We start from the raw sequence: 19,576 nt of genomic DNA, 5'->3' as shown, positions 1-19,576 counted from the left end.
TTTGAAAATTTTATTGATTGTATTTTAGGTTATTGCTGGATCATATCGGATTCCTATTTCACGGATACCTACAGCTGTTCCGGATTCAAAGATGGGTGTCCAAATATTACCTACAGAAGCAATGAACTATATAAATGTTTGTATGAATTTTTAGTGGTTCAGAATACTAAATTATGTTTGTTCAATAATGTGACCAAAATAAGCAATTTTTTAATCTTGAATCAAGTGACTGTATGTAAATTGATCTTTCATATTTTGCAAACGGTACTTTGTTTTGTTCATGAATAAGATGAATTTCATATCATAAAATCAGGTTTAATGGGCATTCCTATACTCAAACTTTGTGTATGTTAGTATTGAAGCTTTGCATACGTTATTCTATGTTATACTGATTCCGTACAAAATATATATATATATAAAGGTATAATTATAATTTAAGAAGTAAATATCTTTGGTTGTAAATAGGATTATACTTTCTGTTCTTTTAATTTCTTCCAGATCAACAATGTCTACAGCTAAACAAGTTGGAAGGATGTTATTTGGCCGACCCAAAATGCCCAAGCCTTGGGTAAAAAATGCAAATTAATTAAATTATTTTATGTTTATGATCAGATGAATGGGTACGTACATCTTGTCTATTTTTCTGTTTCTTTAGAAAAGTGACAACTACACCATCTACTTCTTCAAAAATATTCATTGGGGTGATGATTTCTGGTGCTTTAATTGTTGTCATCATCATTATGGCTGCAACATTTGTAATAAAGAAATTTAGAGGTATATAATAGCATATTAAAGATACTAGATATATGGATGATTGAAAGAAAGATTCGTAGATAGAAAACATCCTTTGTTTGGGTGCAACAAATCGGTTCAAGTATTTTTTATGACTTCAATCTTTTTATTATTTTTTTCCTTTAAATTACAGTTTGTAAAAGGCAGGAGGGTAGTCCTGATGAAGAATTACCTTTGCTTTCGGGTATTTATACAATCTTTGATATATCATTCTGTATTGCAACTATAACTTGTTACATGTAATTCACTTTTCTGAATGAATGTATTTTACAAATATTCAAAAGCACTGCTACCATTTATTATAAATACGTTTTATTAGATGTTAATTTATAATTTTTCCAATACGTTCACGATGGTAAAAAACTTATTTAAAAATTAAACACGTTAAGTAGAATAAAAATAAAAAGAGACATTAATTTTGTTTTATTGATTAAAAATATGCCCTGACTGCATTGTATATAGTTCATAATATCACTTTCGTTTTAATTTTAATTGCTTTTCGTTCAGTACATAAGGTAGAAGCAGTTGGAGAAAATGTTGTGTTGCGATGTTTGCTTCCTATAAATCACAGGATCATTCAAGCACGGATTATTACATGGTCAAAAGATGGTCAGATAATCAACTTAAAAAACGCAACAGAAAAATACAGTTTTGCAGAGAAAAGACAGACCTTTGTCATTGAAAATGCAGATCGTCTTGATATCGGGGAATATGTTTGTTGTATCAAATACACATGCAATTGTATGGGGATGGATGAGAATGTTACATTCAAACTAGGTATTTCTATTTTATGCTTGCATCATAGTAGGATTCGTCAAATAATGTATAAGATTAAGTAGCTCTAGAACATTTAGGATTGAAAAGGCTAGATACGGAGCCAGTTTGTCACGTCAGTATACAATTTATTTGAAGAAAAAAAAATTACAACTGTGTTGTATATAAAGTTGCTGTTCCTAAATCAAACTTAGGTAACACCTCACCATAGAAAAGGTTAACCTGTATTTTTATATCAGCACTATTAACAGATATGCATTTTATCCTCCTTGAAATATACAGTTACCATAGTCTCATAAGCATGGCCAATACAGATGTCTTAAATATGAGGATTAGTCAGGAGCCATAGAGCAATAAGCATCATTTGTCGATCGGTCTGCAGAACATATAGGCCATCGTTTGGTCGCTTTAGTATGTGTTGATACATTTGATACATGTACTCGTATTATAACACCTTTCATCATTTCATGTAGTAAAAGCTCGAGACTTTGATTCAGTTTCATTAATTGATACTTTTGTTCTGTCTTTGTGAACACATTGAATTTTTGCTTTATCATAGCTTTATCATAAAGTTAACTATAGTAAACATTTTCTAAATGCTACACTAAACTTATTTAAGATTGTGATATATAGTAAAGGAATTATGAAAATATACATTTTGAGTTTAAGAGAAAAAAACATGCATCTTTGAATTAATATTTGAAAAAAAATCCATTTTTTTTACTTCATTGCAAAGCATGGAAGTTTCAATTCATGTGATTGAAAACTGGAAATTTGACTAAGAATAGTTCAAAAACTGAAACATTGATTTACTTTTAGAAATACAATGGTACTTAAGTAAAAAATTGAAATTTACGTCTTTTTATTAAGAATAGTATTTTAGTCTTCTCTAAGCATATTTTGCTCTAAGGAGAATGCCATTATCCACGACAACATGCATGTACTAGTATATCATATATATTTTTTCCAATTTAGAAGCATGCATGACTTCGAGTAGAATAAACGCAATGGTCAGGGTATCTCAAAAAATAGAATAAAATCTGTATCTCATAAAATTATCAATCACAAACAATGCACTCATTTATAAGCTCATCATTTCACCGTATCTGTGTCTGAAGACAGTAAACCGATGACTTCAATATCTTGGAAAAGAAATGGCTGTGATTTGATATTGTCCGACGAATCCGAAAATTATTCTGGGGGAACACTAGATGATTTCTGCCTAAGAATTAGCCATGTTAAAGACAACTGTTTCGGTACATACGAATGCACAGCTCGAAATGTATTTGGGGAAATGACAATTCACATCACATTAGGTAAAACTTTTGTGTTTCTATAATAGAATTAATTCCATGGAGTTCATTTTTGTATTCCCTGTAGTACAACTTCAAGACTTTGAAATACTTTGGTTAATTGATACTTGAGTTCAGCTTTTGTGAAAATTATTTTTGCTTTTCCATAAGTAACTGTAGAACATAGGTTTTCAAATGCTAAACTATGTTCATTCAAGTGTGCAATAGTAAAGGAAACTATGAAAATATATACTTTGACTATAAAAAGAAATAGATGTGCAATCAAACTTTGAATAAGTCTATGAAAAAAAATAATTTTTCTCACTGCATGGCAGCTACAGAAATTTAAATTTATTTCATTGAAAAGTGAAATTTTGACAAACCATAATTTAAAAATTAAAACTTTAATTTACTTGAATGGAATGAATTGTATTACAGTAAAACTCGGTCATAATGAAGTCACCTGCTAGACTTCTGAAATTACTTCGATAAAATCCATTATTCTTTATATCCGTATAAGGAATTCTTTAAATTCATAGAGCTGGGGATCCAAGATAACTATGCATTATTCTTGAAATCGCAATATCCGTCTTCGTACTGGACGAGTTATACTGCATAGTAAATATTTGAAATTTACCTTGTTTTATCAAGTGTAGTATTCCATAGTCTACAATAGCCAAGTAAAGCTTTCCTCACATTTTGCTCCAATAGGAGGAGAATATCATTGCCCATGAAAGTATGTGATATATTTGTAAATAATATAGAAGCATGCATGACTTCGAGAAAATGAAACCCAATGGTCAGGGTACCTCAAAAGACAGAATAAAATCTGTCTCTAATAAAATTATCAATCATAAACAATGCACTCATTTATAAGCTGATCATTTCAAAAACAACTGTTCAAATTTCAGAATGTCCAAGCTTCACTCTTGGAGAAATCAAAACTGATGGAGAGGACGTCATAATTGAGTACACCGTATCTGTGTCTGAAGACTGTAAACCAATGACTTCAATATCTTGGAAAAGAAATGGCTGTGATTTGATATTGTCTGACGAATCCGAAAATTATTCTGGGGGAACACCAGATGATTTCTTCCTAAGAATTAGCCATATTAAAAACGACTGTTTCGGTACATACGAATGCACAGTTCGAAATGTATTTGGGGAAATGACAATTCATTTTACATTAGGTAACACGTTTGTATTTCTATATTTATAGAATTAATTCCATGGAGTTTATACATGTATTCCCTGTAGTAAAAGATTTTCAATACATGTAAGTAAATACATATGCAATGAAACTATGCATTAGTCTGTGAATAAAAATCCATTTCTATATTTATAGAATTAATTCCATGGAGTTTATACATGTATTCCCTGTAGTAAAAGATTTTTAGACTTTGACTTACATCTCTTAACTGATGCTTGAGTTTTGCTTTTGTGAACAATATTTTTGCTTTACCAAGGTTAACTGTAGTACATATGTATTTGAATGCTAAACTAAATTCAATTAAGTGTGCAACAGTAAAGGAAACTATAACAATATAAATTTGGGGTATAAAAGTAAATGCATATGCAATGAAACTATGCATTAGTCTGTGAATAAAAATCCATTTTTTTTCTTTACATTGCAGCTATGGAAATTTCAATTTGTTTCATTGAAAACTGAAACTTTGACAACCCAAAGCTAAAAAATTGGAATTTCAGTATACCTGATGAGATACAATAGTACTTCAGAAAAAAAGAGGTTATAATGAAGTCTTCTGACATATGAATTACTTCGCTATTTCCATAAATATAAATAGTTATATCTGTATAAGAAATTCTGAAAATTTATTTATCTGGGGATCCAAGATAACTTTGTAATACCCGTGAAATCCTAATATTCGTATTTTACTGTATAGTAAATGTTTGAAATTTACAAGTGTAGAATTTCATATTCTACAATAGCTGAGTAAAGCATGCTTCACTTTTAGCTCCAACGAGAGGTGAATATCATTGCATATGACAGCATTTTATATATTTTTAAACAATTTAGAAGCAGGCATGACTTCGTGAAAAATGAAACCCGGTGTTTTGGGTACCTCAAAAGATAAAACAAAATCTGCATCTGAAGAGAAATTTAAGTCATTAACAATGCACTCATTTATAAACTGATCATTTCAAAGCAATTGTTTAAATTTCAGAATGTCCAAGCATCACTCTTGGAGAAATCAAAGCTGATGGGGAAGATGTTGAAGTTGAGTACGCCGTATCTGTGTCTGAAGACTGTAAACCAATGACATCTATATCTTGGAAAAGAAATGGCTGTGATTTGATATTGTCCGACGAATCCGAAAATTATTCTGGGGGAACACTAGATGACTTCTGCCTAAGAATTAACCATATTAAAAACGACTGTTTCGGTACATACGAATGCACAGTTCGAAATGTATTTGGGGAAATGACAATTCACTTCACATTAGGTAAATGGATTAAATTTGATTTTTTTTATCATAGATAAAATGTGCTTGTTCTAGTGGACATGCATCTCTTTATTAAATATTTCAGAAAATGAGTATTTTTAAATAAAAAAAAAATGAATCACTTTGCATCTGGATAGGATCGTATTTTGCAGGTGACTTAAAGAACAAAACTCTGAATATCAGGAAAAAAATCTTTCATTTATTTTATGAAAATATAAATTGAGACTGAAGTACTTCATTTTGTTGATCAACTTTTAAAAATTTGATTGGTGAAGCTTACATCAATATTGCACAGTAATCCAGTAAAACTAAAGATAAACATGGAAAAAATTAGTGTTGTTTACATTTCTCTAATACGGGGAAAACCATCTGTGACGTCACACGATAGCTAAATTTAATATGCCTACAAAAGATATTAAAAATATTTACTGTATATAAGATGTAAAAGTAAAATTAATTATAAAAAAAGACAGTTACTTTCAAAGAACTGTTCTACACAGGTTATATTAGTATAATTTGGGTAGATATTAAATTCTTGCATTATTATTTCCATGGAATTTTCCATTATGGAGCATTTAAATTATCTTCCAAAATTCCTTAAATTTAGCAGATTTTAAGTGTAAAGTCAAGGGGATTGCTATATATTTGACGTGAGTTATTGTGACGTAGGCAACACATGTTTCACGATGAAAATGAATTTTACATCCAATCAAACGACGTGTTGCAACCAAAATTTAATTACGAGGGCCGTTCAAAAATTACGAGGACTTGTTGCAAAGAAAAAATATTTGACGACATAATCGGGCGAATTGTCACACATAATATAAAAAAAATCTTTACTTAATATATAGTCTTTGAAATTTCATATCAAAATGTTGTAAATTGGTATCAATGTTGAGCGATTTTACAAGACATATCATTAAGTCACAGAGCAGCAAAATCTTTGACGTCACAGCATTATATAAAAATACGTTATTGAGCTTTCATTTTTTCAACATTTTCCCAAGAGACTGAGTAACTGTACAGTTTGAGTTACCCTATCTACTCAACAGCTAAACACCAAGCTTAAAATCTATTAAACAAGTAAAGAATATTCTTTTTTGTTTTAAAACCAAAAACTGCAGGTATTTATGAGATATAGTGTTATATTGGTGACTCTCATTCACGTTCTTTACAGTCCGGATAAAGTTTTTGTCGATAATTTTCTTCCCGTCCTCTCGTATAGCCTTTTTACAGAGGTCTAACGGTCTAAAATTTCAATTTGCTTTTTGTGGACGAATGTCACGAATACCCTAGTCTACTACATGTTTGATTATGCATATTTTGGATCCATATGTTGGCGATATCTCGAGCATTACACATAATTTAACAAAAGTATGGTGCGCCCTCAATTCAGGACATGTCATATTCACAGTCGTTATCACGGGAATCGCATCAGAGAAAAATCACGATATTTCTGTTAGTACTTCAAATATCACATCAGAAATCTAAATGCATAATAATAAAACATTTTAAAGATACATTTGAGAAAATTGTCGAAAAATATCGCGAATTATAGAAAATGAGTTAAATTTTGGATTCCGCATGCTTTTGCTTAAATTTTTTTTGTCATGCTCCGTACCTCTCCATCAGCGATATCAACACGTCTGTAAGAATAAATAATAGCACAGTCCGCGTAATTTTTGAATAGCCCTCGTATATGTTAATGAACCATGACGTTGTTACATGTTAAATGAGTTACACAGTACAGCTAAAGTGCGCAACTGAAATACTGACAATTTTATGTAATAAAAATGTATTCATAATTGGTATGGCTAATATAGATTCCTTATTTTTCGCGAGTACTTTTTATTGCTAATGTGCTTCTCAACAGCAAATCACGAGAATAAGAATTCGCGAATAGATGGTTGATCAAGAGTTTTAACATAGATTTCAGCACCAAAGAAATAATGGCGAGTAATGTAATTTCGCGTGTGGTGCTTCTCGTGAAATTACGCGATAATTAATTCCACGCGTATCTTTAGGAACTTACAGTATTATTTTTAGTACATTATTTATATAGAATAACTGTAATTGTGGTTTTTAGCTACATACTGTATACAGGGAAATTTTCGCCCCCGTTTTATTTTCGCCCTTTTCACCCTCTTCTTGAATGGGCGAATTTAAGACGGAGCGAATTGAAATTACACAGCATAATTTCTTAAACGGAACTATGATTGGGCGAATTAAAAACGGGGCAAAACTGTTCGCAAGTGCAAAAGGGCGAAAATTACACGGGGCGAAAATAGCCCTGTATACAGTATTCAGGATTATCAAATTTTATATTTAGACTTGTCACGTCCTGCGAAAATCACGTGCCGTTAGAACATTTAGCTGCAGTATTGAAGTTACCTTTATTTTTTTTTTTACTAGTGCAAGGCATAACCAAGTTTTATTGTTAAAATCATATTTGTATGACCAAATGCTGTATGTTTTGCTGGTCAACGGCAGGGAATATTGATATAATGAAATTATTTTCAAGATTTCCTCACGATCGCAGCATTTTTCAGATACTTTAATACTTCTTGAGTTGATTTTTTAGAGCTTACTATGATCCATTAAGTGTAAGCCCTTGCACTGGATCGATTTATTAAGGCCCCCACATCACCCTTTGATACAATTGCAAAAGACAGTATCGATTAAATACAAAATATACAGAAAATATATTCATAAATGGGTGAAGAATACATTGAATCCAAGTTAATGGCCAATAGAATATCTGTAAATAACATTTTATTTAAACATAGCATACGTTTTTTGTTGAGAATTAAATATTACTTGATTTTGCCTCATACAAACTGCGTCACATTTTACAAAATGACATCACATCGACAAGTGATTTTCGATCAGTGACTTGTTTAAAACTTTTTATGTGGGATTTAACTAACGACAAAACAGCTTGTTGTAGTAAGTTTGATGAAGTTTAGTGGTTTCATACGGGATGAAATAGAAAAAAACGCCCATTGTGTGGTATTTTAAGAATTCTTAGTTTTGTATGATGTCAAAGTTAAAAGTATACATGCTATAACTTGCGCCAGTTTAAAGAAGATTTGAAATTTATAAATTTTGTTTATCAATGAAAGTTACGAAAATACTGTAAATTAAACCATTAAAATTAAACACATTATAAAGTTATCAAATTATAATTATTTATAACCCTGCTAGGAGAGAAATGGCTATTTTTACTCTACTGGTCAGAGACTAGAAGAGCTTATGCGATAGCAATGCGTCGGGCGTCCGTCCGTCTGTATGTCCGTCTGCCATTTTTCAAAATGCTACTCCTCCTACAGTTTTGGTCTGATTTCAATATAACGTACAGTGTAGCACACAAGAAGATTATACTAAGATAGATAAGATATGTATCGGTTTTTGATTTCGATGAACGGTGTTGTCGTGTTACTAAAAATAGAAATTTCTTTGAAATTCTTTCAAAATGCTACTCCTACTACAGTTTTGGTCTGATTTCAATATTACTTGGCACACAAGTAGACTACACTAAGATGCATATTAAATTCTGTGTATTGGTTTTTTATTTCGATGAACGGTGTTGCCGTAGTTACTAAAAAAGAAATTTCTGTGAAATTCTTTCAAAATGCTACTCCTCCTACAGTTTTGGTCTGATTTCAATATTACTTGGCACACAAGTAGACTATACTAAGACTATACTAAGATACATAATTCTGTGTATCGGTTTTTGATTTTTATGAACAGTGTTGCCGTGGTTACTAAAATAAAATATGTGAAATTCTTTCAAAATGCTACTCCTCTTACAGTTTTGGTCTGATTTCAGTATTACTTGGCACACAAGTAGACTACACTAAGATACATAATTCTGTTTATCGGTCTTTGATTTTGATTAATGGTATTTCTGTGAAATTCTTTCAAAATGCTACTCCTCCTACAGTTTTGGTCTGATTTCAGTGTAACTTAGCACACAAGTAGACTATACTAAGATATATAATTCTGTATATCGGATTTTGACTTCGATAAACATTATTGCCTTGGTAACTAAAAATAGAAATTTCTGTGAAATTTTTCCACAAATACTATTCCAAATACAGTTTTTGTCTGATTATAATATAATGTGGCATGCAAGAAGACTACACTAAGAACATAAAGAGACTTTATCAAGGATCATTATTCTATTTATTGCTGTTGTAAAGTTTCAATTCCCAACTGCTTAAGTACTTTTCTCTTCTTTTGCTATAAGTACAAACCAGTAGAGCTTCAGTCTCGACAGAGACTTCTGGTTAAATAAATCCATCACGTGTCGCCGTCGCTACTTTTATATTGACAAACAAATATGTCGTGAACAAAGCGAGGTAGGCCGTTTGAGATACTACTCACTTTTGACGTGGATGACAAGTGTGTTACTTTTAATGGTATTTATATATCTTTTAATGTTATAGTGTCAACCATCTTCTCTTTTATGATGCATATTAACCATTTATTAATAATTGTTGTCAAAATGCAACATACCTCGTTTTCTGTGATTTTCCGTGGACATGCGTGTCTACATATAGGCCTACTGTTTTCTCCTTTCCTTCATCAATATTCATGAAAAGACTGAATTCTTAATTGTCAGATCTTGCTTAATTGTTTCGTTATTACAACGACGTCTGTAGTAAAACTTTGTGTAAATTATTATTTTACATTACACTTCATGTGTTTCAAATCATTAATCATTTTGTTTCACACAAAATTCGGCGTTCATATAGCTTGTATTACGTTATAGTACTGTATTCCTGTACAAATTATGCTCCGCCCCCTTATTGTTACCTTAACTGTGCTGCGTTATTGACTGTCACCATGTGTTCATCCCCTTTACAGGCTAAGAAGATTGCGTTATCATTATAATTATGATCAAGGAGCACATGTTTTATATTAGGATATACATGTATAACTTGCACTCAAACGCACTTTAGAACTCTACCTTTTCAATTTTTATTATAGTGTTAATACCTGATTGAAAATGGATACAAATTTACTTTTTAAAACAGAGGGACCAGTTTGCGAAAGATGCCAAATATTTTTTCATCTTTTTATAAAAGAGTGTTATTTGAATCATTCGATGCATTTTAGCAATCTAATGATATGTTTTCTTCTGAAATAAATTACTATATACCCTCATATATGCCGAGACTATTAAGTTGATGTTTTAATGTTGTCTAACAAAGAACTATGGGGTCTTAATGGACTTGCTATCAGATGTCATGGTTGCCAAGTATTTTTTTAATATGTGCGTTTTCACCTTTAATATTAGACATAAACGATAAAGCACTTTTGCATCTTAATTACTTCAAGGAAACGACGCATATACCTTTCATTAACTCATTTGCGAAGGTAAGATGATGCATAAACTGACATATGCTAAAAATGAATCGAAACTAGTTAATAATGAATCAAAAAATTGAACTAAATACGTGTTCACAAAACGGAACGGAACGAACGAAATGCGTAACGAACATGTGATGTCACTCTTTCGGATCTGACACATGCAATAAAAAATATTGAATTAAACAATATATTGGGGTTGGATAATTTTTGATTAGCTTTAGTAAGTCAATAAGAAAGAAAACATTCTGATATAAAGCATGGCTAATAAACCTTTTTCTATCGTTGATTTCTGTTTCAGACACTGGAAATAAAATAGTGCATTATTTTGTAGATGACATACAGTGCCGTTCTAGGGAATGTCAAAGTTTCCTTCTCTGCTGTTTGCTCCTAGATAAATGTCAACCCAGTAAAAATAAACCAGATGACTGGGAAGAAAAGCTTAAAATATCCTGGAAATTTTGCTGTGGGGATGACGACAAAAATATCACAAAGCGTGTCCTAACCGTTATATCAGATGGAAAATTTGAAGATCACATTAATTGTGAAAATAATGAGTACAAATTGCTATCACCCGATGTAGTATTTCAGTCATTTCTACGAAAGAGTGGTTTTGTAGACTTCTTCCTTCAGCACGCTTGTTCACGAAACATAAGTATCTACTGTCGATCAGCTGGGTACAAAAAGGATCCATGTGAAACTTGCTGCAATGTCACTCCCGAGCAGTTCAAGGTCGTCGTACAGCGGCTCAATTTCGACATCCTGACTAATAATTCAATCAAGGACAAAGCATGTCATCCAATCATCGAAGAAGCTCGTAAGTTGCATGCTGGAAGTTATACATACATGTACGAATACTATATAAAATAATATAATGGACGTACTTTTTTCCACGGGGTCATAATTCCGCGGAATCTCAATTTCTGTTTAATCCGCGGGTAGAAAATAACGCGGATTTCTAAGACCGTCACTACATGCCTTACTTTTATATTAAGAACGCTTGAACAAATTTTTGCGGAAAATTTCACTCTCTACTATCGGCTCATACATTTACCTCTGTCGATGGCTCGTGTATACATATCACAGTGATAAACACAAGAAATAGTGCGTTTGTTTAATTCAATATGATTTAATTTCTATGTTGATGTCTGACTTTTGAGATAGATGTTTTCTAGATTAATCCAGAACTATTATTTTAATTTGAAACAATCCTGCATATATCACAATTTGTACGTTATGTCAAAAATATGACGTGAGCCCCATTGCAGAGGTGTCTGAGAGAGGAACGAGCGACAGTTCTGCATTGGAGATTGGGAAAACTTATGACCGCGTACATAGCGTAAATTAATACTACGTGGGAAAAGTACCTCTAAATTATTATTATTTTTCAAATAATCGTTTAAGAATTAAGCACAAATGAAATGAATTTTCTTGGTTCAAATGTAAATGAAAACAAAATATTGTTCATCTCTATAAATGCTTTTCATATCCATGTTTAATCTTCCCTTGGCCCTATTGCTCACACTTTACATAGTTGCCTGCATTGGGCTGTGGTTAGAGCGTCTGCTTTAGAGTCAATCCTTATGTTGCGGCTTCGAATCTCACATTGGGACGTAGAGACCGAGACCGGTTTTTCGGATGAGTCTGTATAAACCGAGATCCCTGTCCCAGAAGTTATTGGCACGAAAAAGAAACCCAAAGTTTAATGGCCGAAAGTGCCGAGAATAGGACAAAATTTGCAGCTCTCCACCGGGAAGTGGTGGCGTCTCCATATCGATAAAATATTCTCGAGAGGGACAATTCAAAAAATAAAATAATCTTGTGTTAAAGATGTTCAGTGTCGTTGAATGTTTTTATGCCAGACAACAGGATGAGAACATGTTTATCTTTCTTTATAATAATTTCTCTCCTAGTCGCCCAATATTTCCATACATTACATACTTTACACAACATTGTCGTTGGATAAAGATACAAATCAAAGTATAATTTTGAAAGATTCACAAAATTTCTTAATTTAATGGTAAAGTTAAAAGCAGATCGAGAAAAACAAGTGGAGACTAATACAAAACTATGTTTATTGTTTACAGTGAATATTCCAAAGGGAATTCTTAGTTTAGGGAGTGAGGGGATATCCAAATATCTAGAAGAACTCACCCACGGCGATCATGTAGTCTTTGTTGCAAGGGGAATGTTAGTTGGATGTGAGGGAGCAGGAAAAACAAGCCTTCTGCGCAGACTTAGAGGGGACGATAACCCAAATCCTACATCAACTAGAGGAATAGACGTCAATGTTAATGTATTCACAGTGGATGGGGGAAAACTTGAGGGTAACTTTGCAAATTTTCATTTTTTCTAACTAATATAAACTCAGTAACGACAATGCTTCCTTTCAACACAGTAATTGTGTCATAAATTATGGGATATATGTACATTGTATGATAAATAACAAAAAGTAAATTAACAGTTTCAAAAATATAAAAAAAAAAATTGGTCAACTTATTTTACTGAATTGCAGTACGAATTTATAAACATTTGTTCTTGTGTTTTCAAACACAGGTTTGATGATACTGATTAGAAAATATCTATTTCAGAAACATTTTCTTCATTTTTATTTCAGTTACAACCAATCCAAATAAAGCATGTCTCCGCTCAACTTTAAATCAAAATGATCGAACTGATGTTCAAAATCAAACCACGAATGCTTCTGCAAACCAGCTATCTGGAAGTTTTGATTTCAAGGACGAAAAAATCGAGGACGAAAAAATTTCGACAAAAAAACCCCAAACGTCGTACGAAATAAATAGCAAACGAGTTACAACGACAATACATCAAAGATATCAAAGAGAAAACAAGGAAAATGGGGATTCTAGTGTAAACGATAACACGAATTATAGTGAAGAAGACGAGATTGTGACTGAAAATATACTTTCTTTGGATTTCAGTATCCCTACATCCGATGATACTGATATCCCCCATAAAATTTCCATGGAGGAAATATTGTCAGAGTCTTTTGCAGATCGGGGGAAAATAGTTACAATCTTTGACTTTGCTGGACAGTTTGCATACTATGCCTGTCATCACCTTTATTTTTCTCCTAATGATTTCTACATTTTAGTAATGGACATTACAAAGAGACTGAATGATCGAGTAACTTTAGACAAAACAACACAAATACACAATCAAGGAGATCCACATGACAACATAAGTGATGGTCGGTGTAAGATTGAAAGATCTATCTATGACAGTTGGACTTATCTAGGTAATTAATTTTTTTCCCCGTTTTTTTTTTCAGGCTCCTCTTATGCGTTTTCTCGTCATTTTTTTCTTCTTTTTTTAAATTGAGCAGGCAAACATCTCGTGAATTTGAAGTTCATAAAATTGTTCTTGTAAAAATAGTAAAAAACAACATGGAAAAAATTAATAACCTAGCTATTCAATGCATTTTTACGTCTCAATTTGTTCACTATTCTTATAAAATAGGTCACGAGAGATTATGTTTTTGCGGTTTGTTATTACGTCATCATTAATGTTTGTTTAAAAAAATTATCATTTATAATTTATTTTCTTAAGAATATACAGAATATTGGCTTCAATCCATTTTGACAAATTCTGTTGGGATAACGCCAGCAGCGATGAAAAATGACAACAAACCTTCTGAACAGGCACCTCTTATTCTTATAGCCACTCATGCGGAAGAAAAAACAAAAAAGGTTAACCAAGTTTATTTATTTTTTTTTAAAACTAAAATGAGATGAGCACTAAGGATTTCCATCCCTAAGTGGATCAAATTTTCTACCCTTAAATGTCCATCAAGTACATAATACTTTGATAATAAATGAAAGCATTTTATGGTAGAAAAAGATTGTCCGCGAGAAATTTTCAAAGATTGTATTGAAGTCTATGGGGAAAAGCATTTTTTGAAAATAGAAATTCAAATAATAAGAATATCATTTAATACTGTGGTGGAAAGATGCATTGAAACATTAGAAATAGAATGACAATTTTAAATAATTTTTTGCTCATACACGTTTTGAAATTGTTTTGTTTTATCAATTAAAAATAAAGGGAGATTACTCTTATCAAAATTCAAGGTCATAAATTAGGACACATCCCGCCCTTAATGTTAATAGTAATAAATGAGATTTATGTATAAATATACTGAGTACTAGTATTGAACACCTATACATCTGTTATGTATTCAATTTCATTGAATCTGTTGCTATTAGGGATTGAATACCTTAAATCAATATCACTTAAGGAAAAAAAAGCATTGAAAATTCTATAAACAAGTATTAAGAGTACTTTCACGCAGATGACTGTTGACTAGTAAACGTCTTGCAAATGCAAATACTTAAAGAATGTTTTCAAGTTTTGTGTGAGTTATTGGTGTGTGAATCACAGAGACTTGTCACGTAGGCATATGTGCATATATGCTTACGTGCAAGTCTGCGTGATTCTCACACCAATAATTCACATTAAACTGAAAAACATTCCTTATATTTACATTTTACATGTTTGGAAACTACTAAAATATACTCAATATTTGAATGTCTCCTTGGCCCAACATTGTTGCATTTTTACTATCGTCGCTGCAGTCTCATTGTGACGTCACGTTAACACACGTTTCACCGTGTATATTTGTACGCGTGAGTATACACGAAAATGGTTTTCAAATCAATATCACAATTGGTTTAGTAGAAAAACATAGCGAATGTAAATATTTTATCTTATTATCAATTTATATAAAAACTATACTATTACTTAAATATTCTAGGGAATTTGTAAATGATAATAAATGTATTATCAATTTAGTTAATGTAGTTCCGTATATTCTAGGATGTTGAAGACTATTTTCGGGATCTCCGGGACAAGTTTCCAACAATGAGTGTCCACATTGATTATACCAATGCATTTTGCACTGGTTATTGGGGACAAAATTCAAACCTCGACGAAATTAAGAACGGTATTATAAAAGTTGTTAAGACGCTTCCAAATTGGGGGAAAAGGATTCCTTTGTCATGGTTTTACATAGAAACTTTATTAAGAAAGATTTCGAGTTGGAAGATAATCAAAACCGATCAATTGCTACAAAGGTGTGGAACAAGTGGTGTTAAAGTTGAGAGGAAAGATGATCTTATTACTCCATTACTCTTTCTGCATAACACTGGGGTTGTTTTATTTTTTGACGAAGAGAATCTCAGAGATTTTATCATTCTAGATGTACAGTGGTTTGTTGACGCATTCAAAAATATTATCACGGATGAAAATCACGCAAAACGGGATATACCCCAGGACCTGTACGAGAAATGGAAGATGTTTAATAATAATGGACTTTTGACTGGTTCCCTATTGTCTTCAATCTGGAACAAATGTGAACAAAACGATCTGTACAATGCAAAGAAAACTGAAATTATTGCTATGATGATAAAACTGAATGTTTTGACAGAGGTAACACCATCTATAGGTACAACGATGTCAGATATGTGGTATTGTCCGTGTATGAACAAACAAACATTCCCTACAGCAGAGTTTGAAAAACTTCGGAATTCCTCTCTTTTTTGTTTCAAGTTCAATTTTCTCCCAAAAGACCTATTCCATCGGTTAATTGCTGCTTGTAGCAACAAGTTAAAATGGAAAATCGTTAAATTGAAATTTCTTTGTGTCTACCAAACAGCGACAGTTTTCGATATTAAAAAAAGCAAAGTCTTAATAGGCATGCACAGTAACGATAAGATACTTATCCAATACCTTGATCTTCCAGAGTCTAAAAGTGCTGATTATTTAGGCATTCGTGAAAAAATTAGAAAGTTAATTGATGAACTGACAGAGAAATTAGTGCATTGCGCATACGAGGTAGGATACATGTGCGAGAAAAACGTTTTTGGAAAATCAAACATCTCTCTCTCCCATTTTATAGCAGGGTCCGATTTGGAAGATACTGAAGAGGACGGTATCAGCTGTTCTGAGTGTGGATTTAGTCGAAAAATTTCTGTTACAGATATAAAGTGGGAAGGAGGTAAATATGGAGAATATATACTCGTATTTATAAAAATGTTCCCAGAAATTATTGAGAATTTTTTTATGATACACTTATCTAATATGGATTGATAATATACACAATATAATATAATTTTACAATAAAATTTTATTTATTGTCAATGCGCCATACGCGTACTTTCTAATGATACGTGCATTTTTAATGAATTACCTACTATTCATTTTATAGACTTTTTATTTACTGAAGTTCACAATTACTGCTTCTGAAAATAGAAAGCCTTGTTGCAAACACTTTTGAAATAACGACCACTATTTCGATAGTGGTTGAGAGTTACATTTCAAAACCAACCCAGGCTGTAACCACTGTTGGAATAACGTTTACCATTGAAACAATGTTTCAATAGAGGTTTTGAATGCATTTCAAATCCTTAACCAGGTCGCAACTACTATTAAAATTATGTTCATTAGCAGACATTATTTCAATGCCGGTTTTATGTATTTGATCACTATTGAAATAACACCAAGTGTTGTAATGCAAGAAGGATATGAAGATAACGAACAGTATTCAATATCAAAGTCCTTAAAACAATACAAAATAGGAGCAGAGCAAACACGGTTTTCCGAAACACCAGAAATGGAATCAAGTGCCATGGAGGAGCGAGCATCACCTGACGAAAGGTCACACCCGACGTGTGCTCCTTGTCATGATCGGGAAATAACGAAAAAATCCGTCGTCAATTCAGTGTTTAAATAATGGACTAACAATTAGTATGAAAAACGTCAGTCAGCATTTGACTCAATGAAAAACTGCATTTGCTGACGAGGTCATTGTATCAACCATAGCACTTACGAAATGATGACTTTAAACGAGACTGCTGATATTCTTGTTTCATCAACTTGCTTGTCAATAATTTACCTCGTTAGAAATTGTTCATACGTAGAGCATGCTCTTGCGTATCGAATCAACTGAGATATATAGACTCCGTATGCAGGCGATTAAGATATATTGCTGCATAAGTAAGGGAAGTTGACGATAGATAAGTTAAAGTCATCACCTTTATCATATAGCTTGGTTGTTAGATTACCATTAACGTCTTTTTAAAATAAAATATCCAAGTATGAAACAGATGTGTCAGACTCTTTGCTATCTTTTATCTCAAGCTCACCAGGATATATCGATCCGACGTAGGAATGGAAATTACCATTGTTAATTGACAATATGTCGTCGATATATTTAAATGTCGAGTAGAAAGCCACAGCGAATGTTTTCTTTTTTTCACTCATAAGATTTTGCAAGAATTCTGCTTCATATGAATATAAAAATAAGTCTCTTTATAACGGAGCGCATTTGTTACCCATGGGAATTCCCATAAGTTGCTGGAATACCTGGTCTCCAAAAACTTTATAGATATTGTCAATCAGAAACTCAAGCATCTCTTTGATGTCAATTTCAGAGCACTTGTGTGTGTAACCAGAATCATCAGTAATCAGTAATACCAATCTGATTAAAATCAGACCCTTTGATCCGCTAACATAGATCGCTACACGAGCATCTAAAGGAACCCTAGTCAGGGTCATCTCCTGGTGACCTTTTGAATAAAAATATTCATGAAAATTTTGACCAATCAGGGAGATCGTACTTAAGCGACATTCGGGAAAACGAATATAGAAGTGAAAGTAGCTGTGGAGAAGATCTTATCGTTTCGTACAAAACAAAGAGCTATAAAACAAAACAAAAGCAAGATACTTATTATATAACTGTACAGAATAGACTGTGGTCCTTCTCTTGACAGGCTACAGAAACTAGGTCACGATTTTTCCATTTGTGTATCATCGGGCCTTTTCCCTCTGTAACTGAATTCCGAGATACTTTCCAATTCTTCAAAGTGAACATTTGATCGGATAAGGTCACCAGGAGATGACCCTGAACGGGTTTTCTTCGGATCCCTGTGTAGCGATCTATGTGAGCGGATCAAAGGATCTGATATTTTAAAATCAGATTGTCAGTAATACTTATATTACCTTCCCTTTACGTTTTGTTTTTTCAATGTCTTGATGGATAAACGTTGGAACTACCACTATTATTCATACATTAAGTTGTGGCGTATGCCCATGAATATATATGTATGCGGGAATTTAGTTCAATTGTGTATTTTTTTTTAAAATAACCATATTTTCATGAGAAATTTTGTAGATATCGGTTTTCTTTTTAAGACACCTGAATAAACTCAGGTGACCGATTGCTCTCTGTTTTCGTTCGCCGTCGTACGTCGTTCGACGGTCGTAAACTTTTGAACACTTTAGCTTCTTCTCTAGAACAACTGAACCAATTTCAGCCGATTTTGGTATCCAAAATTTTTGGATGGGTGGGGATATAATTTGTGAATTTCATGGTCCCTGCCCCCCTCCCCCTTGGTGACCTAGTGGTGGGACTAAAACCACCAAAATTATGCAGTCTATAAAAATCTTTTTTTTATACTTTTGGACGTCAATCAGTCAAACTGTTGGCTTGACTGCAATAAACAGTTAACTCTCCACTAAAATTGTGAAATTCATGGCCTAAGGTTCAGGGAATCTTGTGTTAGGGTGTGGCTATATAAATCATATAGTAAAAATGCATTATTTCTTTGAAAATCTTCTCTGCTCCTAGGTTAAAAAAACCTAAATAAATAGTTATGATGACCAAGAGTGCCTCTTCGCAAATTGTGAATTTTATGGCTTCTGGGTCAGGGGTTCTAGTGTTTGGGCGGGGCTCTATTGGTTATATAGTGAAAATACATAAATTCTTTGAAAAATTTCTCCTTTTCTCCTTGGTATTAAACAAAATAACTAATTACATAGTTATGAAGACCAAGAGTGCCTCTTCCAGAATTGTGAAATTCA

The 19,576-nt window shown here is 32.5% G+C and overlaps 1 protein-coding gene across 1 annotated transcript in view; it reads left to right on the top strand.

Annotated features, from left to right (window-relative positions):
• Nucleotides 1-2,693: 2,693 nt before the first annotated feature.
• Nucleotides 2,694-19,576, top strand: part of LOC134279152 (uncharacterized) — a 43,732-nt gene continuing 26,849 nt past the window's right edge. Inside the window, exons 1-8 of the mRNA XM_062761513.1 lie at nt 2,694-2,882; nt 3,770-4,048; nt 5,045-5,323; nt 11,031-11,513; nt 12,784-13,023; nt 13,314-13,955; nt 14,267-14,406; nt 15,533-16,712. Coding sequence (XP_062617497.1) covers nt 2,696-2,882; nt 3,770-4,048; nt 5,045-5,323; nt 11,031-11,513; nt 12,784-13,023; nt 13,314-13,955; nt 14,267-14,406; nt 15,533-16,712 — 3,430 coding nt within the window. The 5' untranslated portion in view covers nt 2,694-2,695. The remainder of the gene's footprint in view (nt 2,883-3,769; nt 4,049-5,044; nt 5,324-11,030; nt 11,514-12,783; nt 13,024-13,313; nt 13,956-14,266; nt 14,407-15,532; nt 16,713-19,576) is intronic.

This window comes from Saccostrea cucullata, unplaced genomic scaffold (genome assembly GCF_032062105.1).
Source record: "Saccostrea cucullata isolate Sc308-1 unplaced genomic scaffold, CSIRO_AGI_Scuc_v1 ctg1603, whole genome shotgun sequence".
Lineage (NCBI taxonomy): Eukaryota > Metazoa > Mollusca > Bivalvia > Ostreida > Ostreidae > Saccostrea > Saccostrea cuccullata.
This window is presented reverse-complemented; position numbering and strand designations above follow the sequence as displayed.